General features: G+C 46.1%; 1 protein-coding gene across 3 annotated transcripts in view; it reads left to right on the plus strand.

Annotated features, from left to right (window-relative positions):
• Nucleotides 1–2747: 2747 nt before the first annotated feature.
• Nucleotides 2748–15998, plus strand: part of INTS4 (integrator complex subunit 4) — a 43049-nt gene continuing 29798 nt past the window's right edge. The window contains exons 1-10 of one of the 3 annotated variants that reach the window (XM_080363510.1): nucleotides 2748–2863; nucleotides 4852–5046; nucleotides 7653–7770; nucleotides 9757–9863; nucleotides 10055–10240; nucleotides 11483–11533; nucleotides 12124–12212; nucleotides 12457–12577; nucleotides 14155–14226; nucleotides 14701–14875. In XM_080363510.1, coding sequence (XP_080219636.1) covers nucleotides 2810–2863; nucleotides 4852–5046; nucleotides 7653–7770; nucleotides 9757–9863; nucleotides 10055–10240; nucleotides 11483–11533; nucleotides 12124–12212; nucleotides 12457–12577; nucleotides 14155–14226; nucleotides 14701–14875 — 1168 coding nt within the window. In that variant the 5' untranslated portion in view covers nucleotides 2748–2809. The remainder of the gene's footprint in view (nucleotides 2864–4851; nucleotides 5047–7652; nucleotides 7771–9756; nucleotides 9864–10054; nucleotides 10241–11482; nucleotides 11534–12123; nucleotides 12213–12456; nucleotides 12578–14154; nucleotides 14227–14700; nucleotides 14876–15998) is intronic. The other 2 variants (XM_080363511.1, XM_080363512.1) reach the window with 2 other exon arrangements.

Here is a 15998-nt window from a genome sequence, read left to right on the forward strand (position 1 = left end):
GGGGAGGTTGTTCCAGTGAATGATGGCTCTCACCATGAAGAAATTCTTTCTTATGTTGAGATGAAAGCACTCTTGGTGTAACTCATACCCCTTGTCTTCTCCACATAGCTCCTTGTGAAGAGTGAGACGCCATCCCCTTTGTGGATGCCCTTAAAGCACAGTGAACACTGTGCTAAGGTCCCTTCAAGGAGAAGAGACCCAGGTCCTTCAGTTTTCCCTCGTAGGACAGGTTCTCCAGACCTTTGATCACCTCCTTGGGACTCTTTTGGACTCTTCAGACCCTTCCCAAACCACCTTGTCCCCAAGATGTGACCAAAATGTGGCCACCCTGGCCACCTCTAGCCACACAACATTCATGTCTCTGTTAAGTTTCATGGAATTTTACAGAAGGTTGAAGCAGACCATAAAACAAAGAATATCATTCAAACAGAACAGGAGTTACTTATGAGAGGAACGTGAAGGATAAACCCGGAGATAAAGCTTAAAGAATATGCATATAGTAACAAAACGTGAAATTCGGCAAGGATTAGTGGTACATTGTGAACTTCGGTCAACTACAGTCATTTTACACTCATTTTTATAGAAAAATACACCTTTTTGTCGAAGGCCACCTGCCTCTAGGAGAAGCCTCCTACTCACTGAGCGTGTATAGAAGATTTTACGTTTATCACACCTTTAAACCGAAGTGAGAAAAGTTTAGACCAATGGACTTTGAGCAGGCATAAATTAAACTCAGAAGTTGGTTATTAAACTGAGAAGTTGGTTATCAACCTCAGAAGTTGGTTATTTTAAGACCTTGAAACCCAAAATGCCTTAGGCAATTTTACTTTGCTTTGCTCTGATGTGTGCATACATATACACAAAGTGGTAATAAAACCAGACTAACCCTTGTTTCAGTGCATCATTTAATCTAGTTCCAGGATGTCAGGGGAACATGGAATAAAATCATTTTTGGCTTCCAAAACAATGACAGTGCAGTTCTGTGTGTCAACAGAACCTGGTATAAATGACAACCCCCTTAAGGCTGCTCTTCAGGGCTAAAAGGAAAGAACAGAAAATACCCTTATTTTTTTTTTGTAGGTAGTGAAATAAATAACTTACGCTTTTTCTATGGATAAACAACGTTTAATCCATTTCCTTGTGTTCCGTAAAAACGCGTTCATTAGAGCATAAGCAAAACAGCGCTGGGTGCGCGGGGGATTCTCTCCGCCCAACACGCACACCTTTAACAATAAGAAGTGTGCTTAAATACAGTATGGAATTACATATTCATAATGACCTCAGAAACGCCTATACATATTCATGACCTTTCCCGCTTTTTATTAAAATGAGTCTCAGATAACCATTTACATATTCCCCTCCTTGACCCTCCCCTGTTGCACCTGCGCAATGCCACTTGGTGAATTTGAGGAGGGGTCTTTGGGGGTCTTTGGATGAAGCTCCTTCAGCTTCGTCACAGTGAACTTTTTACCTTTGGCTCATTAGAAGGCACTGGCTGGAACCCAAGCTACCAAACCAACTGGAACCAGCCTGGTGCCTCCTTTTTGCTGTAAATCTTGGCTATCTTGTCTCCTCAAGGTTGCAGCTGGTGCTGTAGAACTTCTTATCTCGGCATTTAATGAAGTCCTGCTTTCTTTTTAGCACAATTAGTTACATACAGCTCTAAACTAGATATTAATTATTTGGTTTAAAATGTTAGCTTGTTATATAGTTGCTTAACCCTTAAAATGTTAGTTCCCTCTATCAATATAACTTCCTAAACAAGTTTCATAACTTTTTACATGGAACTTAACCGCCTTTCCCTTTTCCAAGTTCAGAGTCCGTGCCTCATTTGGTTATACCTGTAAACATTAAACATCTTAGCACGAATCACAACTGCATTTTTCACAATAGTAATTAGCGCACTTGGCCCCTTTTCAGTTGGTTCCAGTTTAGGGGGATGGCGGCTCCTTAGCACTTCTTGGCTGTTGGCGATGGTGGTTTTGCCACTCTTGAGAGAAGCAGAGTTCATTCTCTCCCTCCTGGAATTTCTGGCTGAATAATGACTGAGGTTTTTATATCCAGCTTTTCTAGTTTAGTCCCAGATTTAGGTTATGGTTGGACTCAACGATCCTGAGGGACTCTTCCAAATGAAGCGACTCCACGTTTCTATTCTATAGTTCTACGAAATACCTGTGTTAGGAGTGGTGAAAAGTTGCAATGTATAAATATGTAACTCAGGCTGCTTCTGGTGTGCCAGTTTTACAAAAGAACACCCAGCAGCCTTTTCTGTGTGAAACTGTAAATAAAGCGAAGACCTCAACCCTGTGTGTGAATTGGTATTTGCACCCAGGTAATGATCCCAGCTTTTGGGACAATTGCATAACAGATGTAATTGCCTGAGTGCACTGTCATCCATCTGGAGATCAGTCTGTCAGGGGCTTCTTGATGCTGGGGTCATTTTTGCCTCTTCTCGAAGGAGACATCTTTGAAGGCCGTGATAGGCTTTAATGTGTGCATAACACAAGCTTGCCTGGAAACGCCAATCCATATTATTTACATTTTGGTCCTTACATGGGTTAACAATAAATATTAATGTGGGTATTTTGGGGGAAAACTGTGTGAGCTGACTTGGGCTTTAGCAGCTGGGCGGACCAGGCCTCACCCGCCATGTCAGGCCCGCGTTCCCATGGCAACGCGAGCGCCTGACCACAGAGCGCAGCCTCCAACTGGCAAGAGAGGCCGCTCCTTCGGTCGCCTCTCCGCGGGCGACTCTGTGGTTTCTCTTCCGGGTTGCGTATACGGCGGCCGCGGAGGGCCAGGCGGTGCCATGGCGGCGCACCTGAAGAAGCGGGTGTACGAGGAGTTCACCAAGGTGGTCCAGGTAACGCAGCGCGGCCGGGCCGGGCGCTGCAGGGCGGGAGGGGACAGCGCCGAGCTCTGCCGTGCGGCGGGTGAGGCGGAGCTGTGGGAGAAGCCGCCGGCCTAACGCGGGGCCCGGCCCGGGAGCGCTGCCCGCCGCCATGGCGGGGGGTCGGGGCCGGGGCGGCCCGTGAGGGGCTGAGGAGGAGCGGGAGGAGTTGGCCCCGGGATTAGGGAGGCTGGAGGTGCCTGGAGGGATGGGGGCTGCCTAGGGGTGTGTGCGGGAGGGAGAAAGGGACAGCTCTGCTGGGGGACAGGCTGAGAGAGCTGGGGTGTTCAGCTGGAGAACAGAAGCTCCGGAGAGACCTTAGTGCGGCCTCTCTGTACTGAAAAGGGGCCGAGAAGAAAGACTGGGACGGACTTTTGAGCAGGGCCTGTTGTGATAGGACAAGGTGTGATGGTTTTAAACTAAAGGAGGGGAGATTCAGGCCGGACATGAGGAAGAAATTGTTGCCCCTGAGTGTGGTGAGAGCCTGTCCCAGGTTGGCCAGAGAGGTGGTGGATGAACCATCCCTGGAGACATCCCAGGCCAGGCTGGACGGGGCTCTGAGCAACCTGAGCTGGTGAAGATGTCCCTGCTCATGGCAGGGGTGGCACTGGGGGAGCTGGGAAGATCCCTTCCAACCCAAACTATTCTGTGAATCTGTTCTCTGATACCTGGGGGGAGCTGCACCGCCCTTGCGGGGTGAACGTGGCTCCCCCAGCCTGGGATGGGGTCATGGCTGTGATTTTCTGGGCTTCAGGGAGATGCTGCAGAGTGAGGGGTGTGGGAGAGGCTGTTTGTTTGTATTTTCCCTGGATTGGTTCTCTCAGTTTCGAAGGGTCAGGGTTTCCCTCAGGCGGGGCTGAGGAGAAACAGAAGACCACACCTGGAATATTGTGTCCAGTTGTGGCCCCTCAGTTCCAGCAGGACAGGGAACTGCTGCAGAGAGTCCAGCGCAGGGCAACAAAGATGCTGAAGGGAGTGGAGCATCTCCCGTGTGAGGAAAGGCTGAGGGAGCTGGGGCTCTGGAGCTGAACAAGAGGAGACTGAGGGGTGACCTCATTAATGTTTCCAGATATATAAAGGGTGAGTGTCAGGAGGATGGAGCCAGGCTCTTCTCAGTGACAACCAATGACAGGACAAGGGGCAATGGGTTCAAACTGGAACACAGGAGGTTCCACTTAAATATGAGAAGGAACTTCTCAGTGAGGGTGGCAGAGCCTGGCCCAGGCTGCCCAGGGAGGTTGTGGAGTCTCCTTCTCTGCAGACATTCCAACCCGCCTGGACACCTTCCTGTGTAACCTCATCTGGGTGTTCCTGCTCCATGGGGGGATTGCACTGGATGAGCTTTCGAGGTCCCTTCCAATCCCTGACGTTCTGTGATTCTGTGAAGAAACCTTTTACATTGAAGGTAGTGAGAGCTTGGCCCAGGTTGCCCAGAGAGGTGGTGAATGCCCCATCCCTGGAGACATCCCAGGCCAGGCTGGACGGGGCTCTGAGCAACCTGAGTTGGTGAAGATGTCCCTGCTCATGGCAGGGGTTGGACTTTGGGTTGGGTTCCAACCCGAACTGTCCTGTGATTCTGTTCTGTGATCCCTGGGAGAGCAGTGCTGGCCTGGGGCGGGGTGGTGAGCATGGTTCCCCCAGCCTGGGATGGGGTCATGGCTGTGAGTTTCTGGGCTTGGGGTGGGGGAGAAGCCGTGTTTGCCCTTGCTTGGTTCTCTGACTTTAGATGGGGCAGGATTTCCCTCAGGCTGGGCCGAGGACAAACAATATTTCCCCAGGTTACGGGCTGCCTGGGCAGGTTTGGAGCTGCCCCAAGGGTTGAAGATGCGTTCCTTCCCAAGACAGCTGACCGAGAGGGGCACCGGAGCTTCCTCAGGTTCAATACTGAGACAGCATTCACTCTGGGAAGGAGCAGGTCAGGATTTGTTCCGTGTTTGTGAATCGTGTCTCCCTGTCCACAGCAGCAGCATGAAGACCTGTCTGCAAAGAAGCTGCGACTGACCAAGCCCAGCAAGTCAGCGGCGCTCCACGTCGACCTGTGCAAAGCCACCTCACCCGCAGATGCCTTGCAGTACCTGCTCCAGTTCACCAGGAAGCCCGTCGAAGTGGAGAGCGTCGAAGGGGTTGTCAGGATCCTGCTGGAGCATTATTACAAGGTGGAGAAGCTGGGAGTCAGCTGTGCTTCCAAAATCCCCCTTTGGGTTTTGTTTTCTTGGAGTTGGATGTGGAATAGAGAGTCACAGGCTTGTCCTGGTCCACAGAAGTAATATGTGCTTTGTAGTATCCAGATATTGATCCTTCACTTGATAAAGCAAATCTTATTGCAGCTGACAAAGCTGCACTGTAGACTGAAACATGTCTCATAAATGTCCTTGTACTTTTCTTTCTGTCTTCTTACAATTGAGTCTGGTTTGCTTTGAACTTACACTAAAACTCTAGGCTTCATTTTATCTATTTTTGTATCTACTTCTGTATTTCTTTGGCTTATGTGTTGAGACTGTTTGACATTTTTTTTGATGGGAACTTCTTTTCATTGTTGGACTAGTCCCCACTCAAAGGAGTCTACCACTTGAACCTAATTTCTTCATCTATAAGGAAAACTGTGGTTTCTAATCAAATAACACAGGTTATTTGTGTTTCAAGTTTGTTTTGTAGCCTGTTTTGAAAGAGAGACTCTTAAATCTAGAGACAAGGTCACATTTTTCAAGTGCACAGGCTGTTACAAAACCAGCTTTTAAAATCATTGGAGTCCTACAGCTGACGTTGTTTTGCTTAAGGACAGAATTTTCTGCAGAACTGGTTTCTTAGTATCTGTAGAAAACATGCGCTTGAACTGATCTTTTAAAAACCCACCCCTGAAAGCTGTAACCGCAGTGGAAGTTGTGCAGTGATGTGTTTGTAGCATCGTTTATTCTTTTCTTTAAGGTGGTGCTGCAGCCTCCTGCTCCTCCATTCCATTGTATTATGATAGGACAGTCTGTGAACAGTCCTGGTTGGTGGCCTCTGAAGTGAATCAGAAAAAATTCATAGCCCTTTATTTTTTCTCTATTTTTCACCCATAGTTCTCATGCTGACAGTGATCAACACAGCTCACCAAGGAGGGATGACAGGGGTACCTGCAGATTAAAAGGATACATTTCTCTAATTTCCTGCTCGCAAACCATTAGGAGGAGAGAGAACATGCCCTTTGGTGTGTGGGTGGCTGCTCTTAACTTGTTAAGGGTAGTGCTGCAGACGTTATTCATAAGGATTTAAAAAATGCCTTTATAAGTGTGTTTTGAAATCACCGATTTCATCTGTACTCGTGGAGGGGGTTGTCCTTTTATTCAAAGAAAGTGAGTAGTTGTTCCACTTAAATATGAGAAGAAACTTCTTCATGGTGATATATAAAGGGTGAGTGTCAGGAGGATGGAGCCAGGCTCTTCTCGGTGACAAGCAGTGATAGGACAAGGGGTAATGGGTTCAAACTGGAACACAAAAGGTTCCACTTAAATTTGAGAAGAAACTTGTTCCTGGTGAGGGTGGCAGAGCCTGGCCCAGGCTGCCCAGGGGGGTTGTGGAGTCTCCTTCTCTGCAGACATTCCAACCCGCCTGGACACCTTCCTGTGTAACCTCATCTGGGTGTTCCTGCTCCATGGGGGGATTGCACTGGATGAGCTTTCCAGGTCTCTTCCAATCCCTGACATTCTGGGATTCTGTGAATAAACACCAAATGTGTTATACTGTTGTAATCTGCACATCCTACCACCAACGTAAGTAATCCTGTGACTGTAACAATTTTTAAAGCATGTAATTTTGATCCTGAAAAGAGAAAATGCTTCTCAGCTCAGCTGAGAAAGACATTACTCCTGAAGGTATCACGTTTGTTACTTGGTGACAACTTGGTGACACTGAAGTCACTCCTAAACACTGTTGAAAGATGTAAAAGTTGTACCTGTAATATTACTGCACCTGTTGAAAGATATAATACTTGTAATCATGATATTACTGCACCTTCAGTGTTGCAGAATTGCTTGGTATAAGTATGAAATCCATAAGTATGAAATCTATATTGGGTACCCCTGGCAATATGATGAAGGACAAAGCTTCCAGTTGTGACCAGGAGTCTTGTGTGCAAGAGCCTGTAGAAGGCTCACAATAATAACTCTTAGAAACCCATAAACTTTTAAAATCAAATTAAACTGCATGGTAATTTGTGAAGTTTGTTTATGTAGTTATCATCTGTGACAGCTGTTGCTTCAATGAGCAGACATGGGGGGGGTTGTATGTTTGGTTTGGGTTTTGTTTGTTTCACCTTGCTGTGTTTGGTTTCTTTCCTTTTTGCTATCAAATTGGCAGGATTGCTCCCCACCATTAAGAAAAATGGTTGTTTCTGTAGGCCCTAGACCTTGCTACTTAGCAGAGGTCAAGAGACCATCAGCATCAGTTCATCTTCTAAAATTCTCCCATTTGTTCATTAAAAACTTGCAAAGATAATCAACAGCAGATTTTCCAGCATCTTGGTTATTTCAGCTTTGATTTTTTTAAACTATATGGAGGTAGTTTTGAGGAATTATGAGTAAAAGAATCATTTTGAAATGTACTGGAAGCTGCCACTTAAACATTCTCTTATGGTTAATTTTCTGTAGGTTGTGCCATGGAGGAAGAAATAGCCTGACAGTAAAATTCAGATCCTTATTATATGGGATTATACGTGCTTGTGTGTAGCGTTTTTTACTCTTCAAACTGGAAAATAAACGAGGGTGTCTGTGTTTCCTTCCAGGAGAACGATGCCTCTGTGAGACTGAAGATTGCTTCCTTGCTGGGGCTGTTATCAAAGACTGCAGGATTTTCCCCAGACTGCATCATGGATGATGCCATTAACACGCTTCAAAATGAGAGTAAGTCTCGCTTGTCGGGTGGTGCTTGAGATCAAGGCAGAAAAGTGTAGTTTTTAAGCATTTAGGACAGTGTCAAGGCCCATACATCAGAACTGTATAACTGCAACTCTGTTGGTCAGAGTATTTATTTTCTGCTTTTGCAAATGGTGACAAATACCACGTTCTGACACGGAGAAAAATGTTCCTCAGACCTGCCTGCTATATACTTCTGTTTTAAGGGAGTACAAAGTTTGCTTTTGCATCTTCATCTGAGAACTGTTTCTTCTGAAGTGCTTGGTTTTGGACAGTCTTGCTTAAAGTAGAACCTTTGGAGTATTTTTCTTATTGTGCTGTGGGCCATCTCATCAGAACTAATGCAAGAAGGTGATGGTTTGTTAGCGTTGGATTTGTAATAGACAGGAAAGTGTAGGCTGTTCTGTTTGTGGATTTAATGAATTCAATTTCGATTTTGTATTTTATATTCAGAGTTTGTATATGTTTTACATGATGCAGTTTGTTTCTGTTTTAATGTCACTTAAAAAATAGTTTGGGTTGAAAGAGAATTTCAAAGCTCATCCAGTGCCACCCCTGCCATGAGCAGGGACATCTTCACCAGCTCAGGTTGCTCAGAGCCCCGTCCAGCCTGGCCTGGGATGTCTCCAGGGATGGTTCATCCACCACCTCTCTGGTCAACCTGGGCCAGGCTCTCACCGCCATCATGAGGGAAAATTTCTTCCTTCTATCTAATCTAAATCCCCCCTCTTTCAGCTTGGAACTGTTGCCCCTTGTCCTATCCATACAGGCCTTGGTAAAAAGTCTCTCTCTGTCTTTCTTATAAGCCTCCTTTATATATTGAAAAGCTACTAGAAGGTCTCCCTGGAGCTTCTCTTCTCCAGCTGAACAGCCCAACTCTCTCAGCCTGTCCCCCAGCAGAGCTGTTCCAGCCTCGCATCATTCCTGGGGCTCCTCTGGCCCCTCTCCAGCAGGTCCATGTGTGTCCTGTGCTGAGGACCCAGAGCTGGACCAGCACTGCAGGGGAGTCTCACCCGAGTGGAGCAGAGGGGCAGAATCCCCTCCCTGCACCTGCTGCTCACGCTGCTGGGGATGCAGCCCAGGACATGGGTGATTTCTGGGCTGCAAGCGCACGTTGCCGGCTCATGGCCGATCTTTCACCCCCAGCACCCCCAAGTCCTTCTCCACAGGGCTGCTCTCCATCCCTCCATCCCCAGCCTGGATTGATACCAGGAGTTGCCCTGACCCAGGTGCAGGTCCTTGTGCTTGGCCTAGTTGAATCTCATGAGGTTCACATGAGCCCACTTCTCAAGCTTGTGCAGGTCCCTCTGGATGGGATCCCATCCCTCAGGTGTGTCACCTGCACCGCTCAGCTTGGGGTCATCTGCAAATGGGCTGAGAGTGCACTCGATCCCACTGTCTATGTCATTGATGAAGATATCAAATAGTATTGGTTCCAGTGTGGACTCCTGAGGGATACTGCTCATTACTGGTTTCCCCTTGGACACTGAGCCATTGACTGTAACTCTTTGGGTGTGGCCATCCAGCCAATTCCTTACCCACCAAACAGTCGATCCATCAAACCCATCTCTCTCCAACTTAGAGGTGACAGTCTTATTGTGGTCCAGGTGAACAGTGGGTTAAACACGAGTGAGGAGTGACAGCTCACTGCGTACCAGGCTGTATCGACAGGAGTGTAGCCAGGGGTCAAGGGAAAATGTTATTCCTCTTTAGTTAACACTGGCTTGACCACATCTGGAATACTCTGTCCAATTTTGGGCTGGTAGGGTTGAGGTGAGTTCAGCAGAGGAGCACTGAGGTGGTCTGGGGCTGGAGGACATGATGTGCCAGGAGGTGCTGAGGGAGCTGCGCTTGTTCTGGCCTTGAAAGGAGAAAGTTTCAGGAGGACCTTCCAACCTGGATCAGTCTGTGATTCGGTAGCTGCCGAGGAGCTCAGTAAAGAGGGATGTAACCTTTCACTCTTTTGTTTTGCAGAGTCTCACCAGGTCCTTGCTCAGCTGCTGGACACCCTGTTGGTGATCGGCACTAAACTCACAGAGAATCCGTCGGTCAGGATGAGGCTGGTTGAGGTTGCCTGCAAGGTAAGGCAGGAAACTTTTGTCACTGCTGTAGGAAAAAATACGCAGTCAGTGCTTAAATTATTTTAATTTTTCTTAACAAATTGTTACAGTATTAACATTTTTTAACTGCTAGGAAACTTAGCATGATTAGTTGTTTCAAAGGCGTGAAAGAACGATAAGAATCCAGTTACGTCTCCTCTTCTGTTCTGTAGCATCTGACAGATTCTTCCCATGGTGTAAGAAATAAGTGTCTTCAGTTAATTGGCTGTCTTGGACCAGTGGAAAAAGGTGTTGCAAAGGAAGCTGAAAGCCAAGCTGCCAAAGATGTCCAGAAGATCATAGGAGATCATTTTAATGACCAGGACCCTCGTGTTAGGACTGCAGCTATAAAAGCCATGGTAAGTGGTGGTGGTACTAGTCACTAGGCAATAAAAAGCTGTTTGCAACAGGAAATCTGTGCAATAAGTCCAGAAAGAGTTTTGTTTCCTTTTTAAGCAACATTTATGTTTTACCCCATGGTGGCGTCCATTAGCATTCTCTGTTTATGAGAGTTACTGGGTTTCATGTGGGGACCCTTCAGATGTTCGTAGCTTTGCAGAAATGCAAGCAAGGATCGTGCACTTGAGAATTCTGCTTAATGTGAGTTGCCTGGGAGTATGTGGGGATACAGAAGTTTCTCTCTTACCTTTAAAGTTTATGAACAGTGTCCCATGGTCAACAAGAGTATTTGAATTAATGGTATTAAATTCCAGAGAAAGAAGCAGGATGTGTTTGGGATCAGATGGTACTGGAATCTGTCTGGGATCTCCCTCTGCTGGAGGCTGCGCTCATCCTTTATTTTCATTCCTTTCTGATTTTTCTTGGTACAATTCGTTTCTAAAGTCACTTGAGTGACTTTTACAGTGGCATTCAGCCAAATCCATAGCAAGATTTATGGCCTCCAGTTTATAATCACAGCACAAAAACAAGTGTCTGTCTGTTGTTTGAAGCACAGAAACATCCTGAATGAATTCAGGGTCACTAACCACTTGTAGAGTTGTTGATCATAGTTTTCATTGCTACTATACTTGTGTTTTTTTCTTTAATATCGTCACTAACTTGTTGTAGCTTGAAGACGTGGATGTAAAAAGCAACTTCTTGTTGACCTATTAAATTATCCCTTTGTTTATAAGTCAGAGTCGTGATACCACCTTATTCCACATAGAAACAACGGTAATTTTTTTGCTATTCCTCTAGTTTGGTAACTGAAACATTAACAGGGCCTGAAAATCCATTGGCTATGCCACTTCTGAGTCCATGTTTCAGGAATGGTAGTAAACTAATTATTTTGAAGATTCCTAATTCTGTTAATTGGAGTTGAATACGGTTGAACTGTTTGAAGGTTGGGAGAATAGACGGCGTATTTATAGAAATTGTGTTTTCCTAATCCAAAGTATGGATGACTGCGGAGTTTAAAAAAATTATACTGAAATCCAGATTATTATTTAAATTATGGCTGGGATAATGAAATATTTTAATTATAGCAACAGTCAAGAAATGCAAGCAACTATGTTTATGCAAAGCAGAAAAAACAACAGTGACAACTTAGTCTGTGTCACTTAAACCTATAGTTACACTGGTTTGTGCCTTTTGTTTTGTAGCTGCAGCTTCATGAAAGAGGATTAAAATTACAGCAGGCTATTTACAATCAGGTAAAACCTTGTATTAATTTGTATTTATTTCATACGTGTTTGCATATCTTGCTTTTTAGATTCCATGACAAGGAAGGCACTGAGCAGAGGTGGAATATTTGGCACTTAGGTTGCTCCTATTCCTTCCTGCACTGTGGCAGTGGAAGTAAAGATCTGTTTTGCATCTCCTTGTGCTTAAATGCGCGAAAGCACGTGCTTTAATTGGAATATCTTGTTTATTGGGGGAGATGGTCACAGGAAGGGCAGGCCAGTAGTTATTACTATAATCTGGCAACCTCAGAGTTTAAACCCTTGTTCGTTGGAGAGTACATGTGAAGCGTATATTTGTTATGACAGGGTTGTGCACCTAGAGCCAGTATCAAGTTAATTCTAGTCCAAATTTCTATTTCCATCTTCCTGCATATCATGGGCAGTTCTGGAGTTTTACAGCATGTGCCTAATTGACTTTCTTAGGACTAGTCGGATCAAACCTGGAAATAGTAGGGAGTAGGAGACTGATTTATGGTGAGGATCCTAAATCTGCGGTGGGAGGTGAACGGCAGCTCAAATGGAGATATTTTGGGTATATTGGGCTGCGAATCTTCTTTCAGGCCTGCAAGCTGTTGGCAGATGATTACGAGCAAGTGCGCAGCGCTGCCGTTCAGCTGATTTGGGTCCTCAGTCAGCTTTACCCTGAAAGGTATGTACTGTATAGTAACCATCCTAATCCTGAGGGGTCTGTGCTGATAAGTCACAGGAGTAGCTGTTAAAAAAAAAAACCTTGTACAAATTGCTGATACCCAATAAGAATTCATTGATCCGAATGAAGTTTCAGTTCTTGATACGTGTTGCACATCCGTAGGAATTCAGCGCGGCTTGTTCTTGCTCGATGCCATCCAGCCTGACGTCAGATCCACGTACTGATTTTTGTTTCTCTGTGTTAGCATCGTCCCGATTCCTTCTTCTAACGAGGAAATTCGCTTGGTTGATGATGCGTTTGGAAAAATTTGTCATATGGTCAGCGATGGTTCCTGGGTTGTTAGAGTACAAGCTGCCAAGTTACTGGTAAGTTGCTTTCTTTTCTATCTGAAAATAGTTCATCTTGTATTAATTGATATTTCACATATATTTGAAGAGAAATGAGAGGACACAGTCTCACACAGCATCCTTATAGCTAAACTGAGGGAGTGCGGTCTGGACGATTGGGTATTGAGGTGGACTGTGAACTGGCCGAAGGGAAGAAGCCAGAGAGTCGTGGTCAATGGGGCAGAGTCCAGTTGAGGCCTGGATCTAGTGCAGTGCCTCAGGGGGCAGTGCTGGGGCCGCTGTTATTCAATATATTCATCAATGACTTGGATGAGGGAATAGAGTGACTGTCAGCAAGTTTGCTGGTGACACCAAGCTGGGAGGAGTGGCTGACACGCCAGAGGCTGTGCTGCCATCAGAGACCTGGACAGGCTGAGAGTTGGGCGGGGAGAAATGTAATGAACTAGAACAAGGGCAAGTGTAGAGTCTTGGATCTGGGCAGGAACAGCCCCAGGTTCCAGTATAAGTTGGGGAATGACCTATTAGAGAGCAGTGTAGGGGAAAGGGACCTGGGGGTCCTGGGGAACAGCAGGATGAGCATGAGCCAGCACTGGGCCCTTGTGCCCAGGAAGGCCAATGGTACCTGGGGTGGATGAGAAGGAGGTGGTTAGTAGATTGAGAGAGGTTCTCCTGCTCCTCTACTCTGCCCTGGGGAGACCACACCTGGAATATTGTGTCCAGTTGTGGCCCCTCAGTTCCAGCAGGACAGGGAACTGCTGGAGAGAGTCCAGCGCAGCCACCAAGATGCTGAAGGGAGTGGAGCATCTCCCATGTGAGGAAAGGCTGAGGGAGCTGGGGCTCTGGAGCTGGACAAGAGGAGACTGAAGGGTGACCTCATTAATGGTTATCAATATATAAAGGGTGAGTGTCAGGAGGATGGAGCCAGGCTCTTCTCGGTGACAACCAATGATAGGACAAGGGGCAATGGGTTCAAACTGGAACACAAAAGGTTCCACTTAAATTTGAGAAGAAACTTCTTCATGGTGAGGGTGGCAGAGCCTGGCCCAGGCTGCCCAGGGAGGTTGTGGAGTCTCCTTCTCTGCAGACATTCCAACCCGCCTGGATACCTTCCTGTGTAACCTCATCTGGGTGTTCCTGCTCCATGGGGGGATTGCACTGGATGAGCTTTAGATGTCCCTTCCAATCCCTGACATTCTGGGATTCTGTGATGTTTAAAAACAGTACAGGTAAAATTCTAGCAAAATTCTGAGAAGAAATAAATGAGGGAGGTTGAGGAAACCCAAAAGTTTCTCAGCCAAGCTGTACAGAGATTTTTGAGAGTCAAGGGTTGGGAATCCAAGAAAAAAACAAGTACGTGTTGTAATTCTGCCCCGTTTACACCAGCTGAACTCGGGAAAGACCATATTAATGTCAGTGTGAAAATAATACGTTCTGACTGTCTTCAGTTAAACTTTTGACTCTGATATACAGGAGTGTCAAGCATTGGGTAAAGCTATTTGAGTGTATAACAGTGGACACCATCTTGAGATAAATGGGGAAATTATATGGTGTAATTTAGAACAATCCTGTTTCTTCCTTTTGATTTTTTTCTTTAGGGTTCCATGCAACAAGTGAGTTCCCATTTCTTAGAGCAGACCCTTGACAAGAAGCTCATGTCAGACCTGAGGGTACGTCAATATTCGTGGTTGTTTTTAGTGTGTGTAGCATACTAAAATTGCACAGCAGGTATGTTAACGTTGAGTGTGTTTACCATGTCCTTGCCTCGGGGCTGCCGAGAGTTAATTGATGATGATAGGTTTTCTTTTAGATTAAAGTCAGTGAAGTAATTGCTAGTTTTAGATTTCATTAGCTGAGCATGTAATAAACAGCTCGAGGCTATTGAGGTTTCGCAGTTGAGAGGTCAATGTTTGTGTTCTTCTGACAGTCTTTTGGCTAAACATCAGGAGTACAAAAGAGTTACTGGCAATTGGAAGTATTCATAAAAGATAAGGCAATATATGCTTTTCTTAGCATTTCCCTGTCTCTGCCAGTGTCTAAACCTCTAGATACATCTATTTTAAAATCTGATAAAGCTATTTAATAGTTTATTTAATAATCTTTAAGGTTTACGGTGGTTGTAACTGATAAACTTGTTCGGACAGAGGAAGCGCACGGCACATGAACGAGCCAAGGAACTCTACAGCTCTGGGGAGTTTTCAAGTGGCAGAAAGTGGGGAGATGATGCTCCCAAAGAAGAAATCGATACGGGCGCTGTGAACCTGATTGAATCGGGAGCTTGTGGGGCATTCGTTCATGGCCTGGAAGATGAGATGTATGGTAAGTGTTAATTTATTGTGGAGTGACTAAAGGAGGAGATGTGTGCTGGCTGATAAGCTTTGTTTCTGAGAAGGTTTTTGGTCAAAATAGATCACTTACCTGTTGTGTGTGGTGTTTGGGGTTTATATAAATATATATATATATTTTAAAAATGTTTTTTGATGATGTTTTTTAAATGAATCATGGATTTCACAATGTGGGTTTTCATTCCATTGTGATCTCTGATATGGCACTTATTTCAAAAATCACAGATTCACACAATGTCAGGGATTGGAAGGGACTTGGAAAGCTCATCCAGTGCAATCCCCCCATGGAGCAGGAGCACCCAGATGAGGTTACACAGGAAGGTGTCCAGGTGGGTTGGAATGTCTGCAGAGAAGGAGACTCCACAACCTCCCTGGGCAGCCTGGGCCAGGCTCTGCCACCCTCACCAGGAACAAGTTTCTTCTCATCTTTAAGTGGAACCTCCTGTGTTCCAGTTTGAACCCATTACCTCTTGTCCTATCATTGGTTGTCACCAAGAAGAGCCTGGCTCCATCCTCCTGACACTCACTCTTGACATATCTGTAAACATGAACGAGGTCATCCCTCAGTCTCCTCTTGTCCAGCTCCAGAGCCCCAGCTCCCTCAGCCTTTCCTCACACGGGAGATGCTCCACTCCCTTCAGCATCTTGGTGGCTGCGCTGGACTCTCTCCAGCAGTTCCCTGTCCTGCTGGAACTGAGGGGCCACAACTGGACACAATATTCCAGGTGTGGTCTCCCTAGGGCAGAGCAGAGGGGCAGGAGAACCTCTCTGACCTACTGACCACCCCCCTTCTCATCCACCCCAGGTACCATTGGCCTTCCTGGCCACAAGGGCCCAGTGCTGGCTCATGCTCATCCTGCTGTCCACAGGACCCCCAGGTCCCTTTCCCCTACACTGGTCTCCAACAGGTCATTCCCCAACTTATACTGGAACCTGGGGCTGTTCCTGCCCAGATCCAAGACTCTACACTTGCCCTTGTTCTAGTTCATTACATTTCTCCCCGCCCAACTCTCAGCCTGTCCAGGTCTCTGATGGCAGCACAGCCTCTGGCGTGTCAGCCACTCCTCCCAGCTTGGTGTCACCAGCAAACTTGCTGA

This window comes from Nesoenas mayeri (assembly GCF_963082525.1).
Source record: "Nesoenas mayeri genome assembly, chromosome: 1".
Taxonomy (NCBI): Eukaryota; Metazoa; Chordata; class Aves; order Columbiformes; family Columbidae; genus Nesoenas; species Nesoenas mayeri.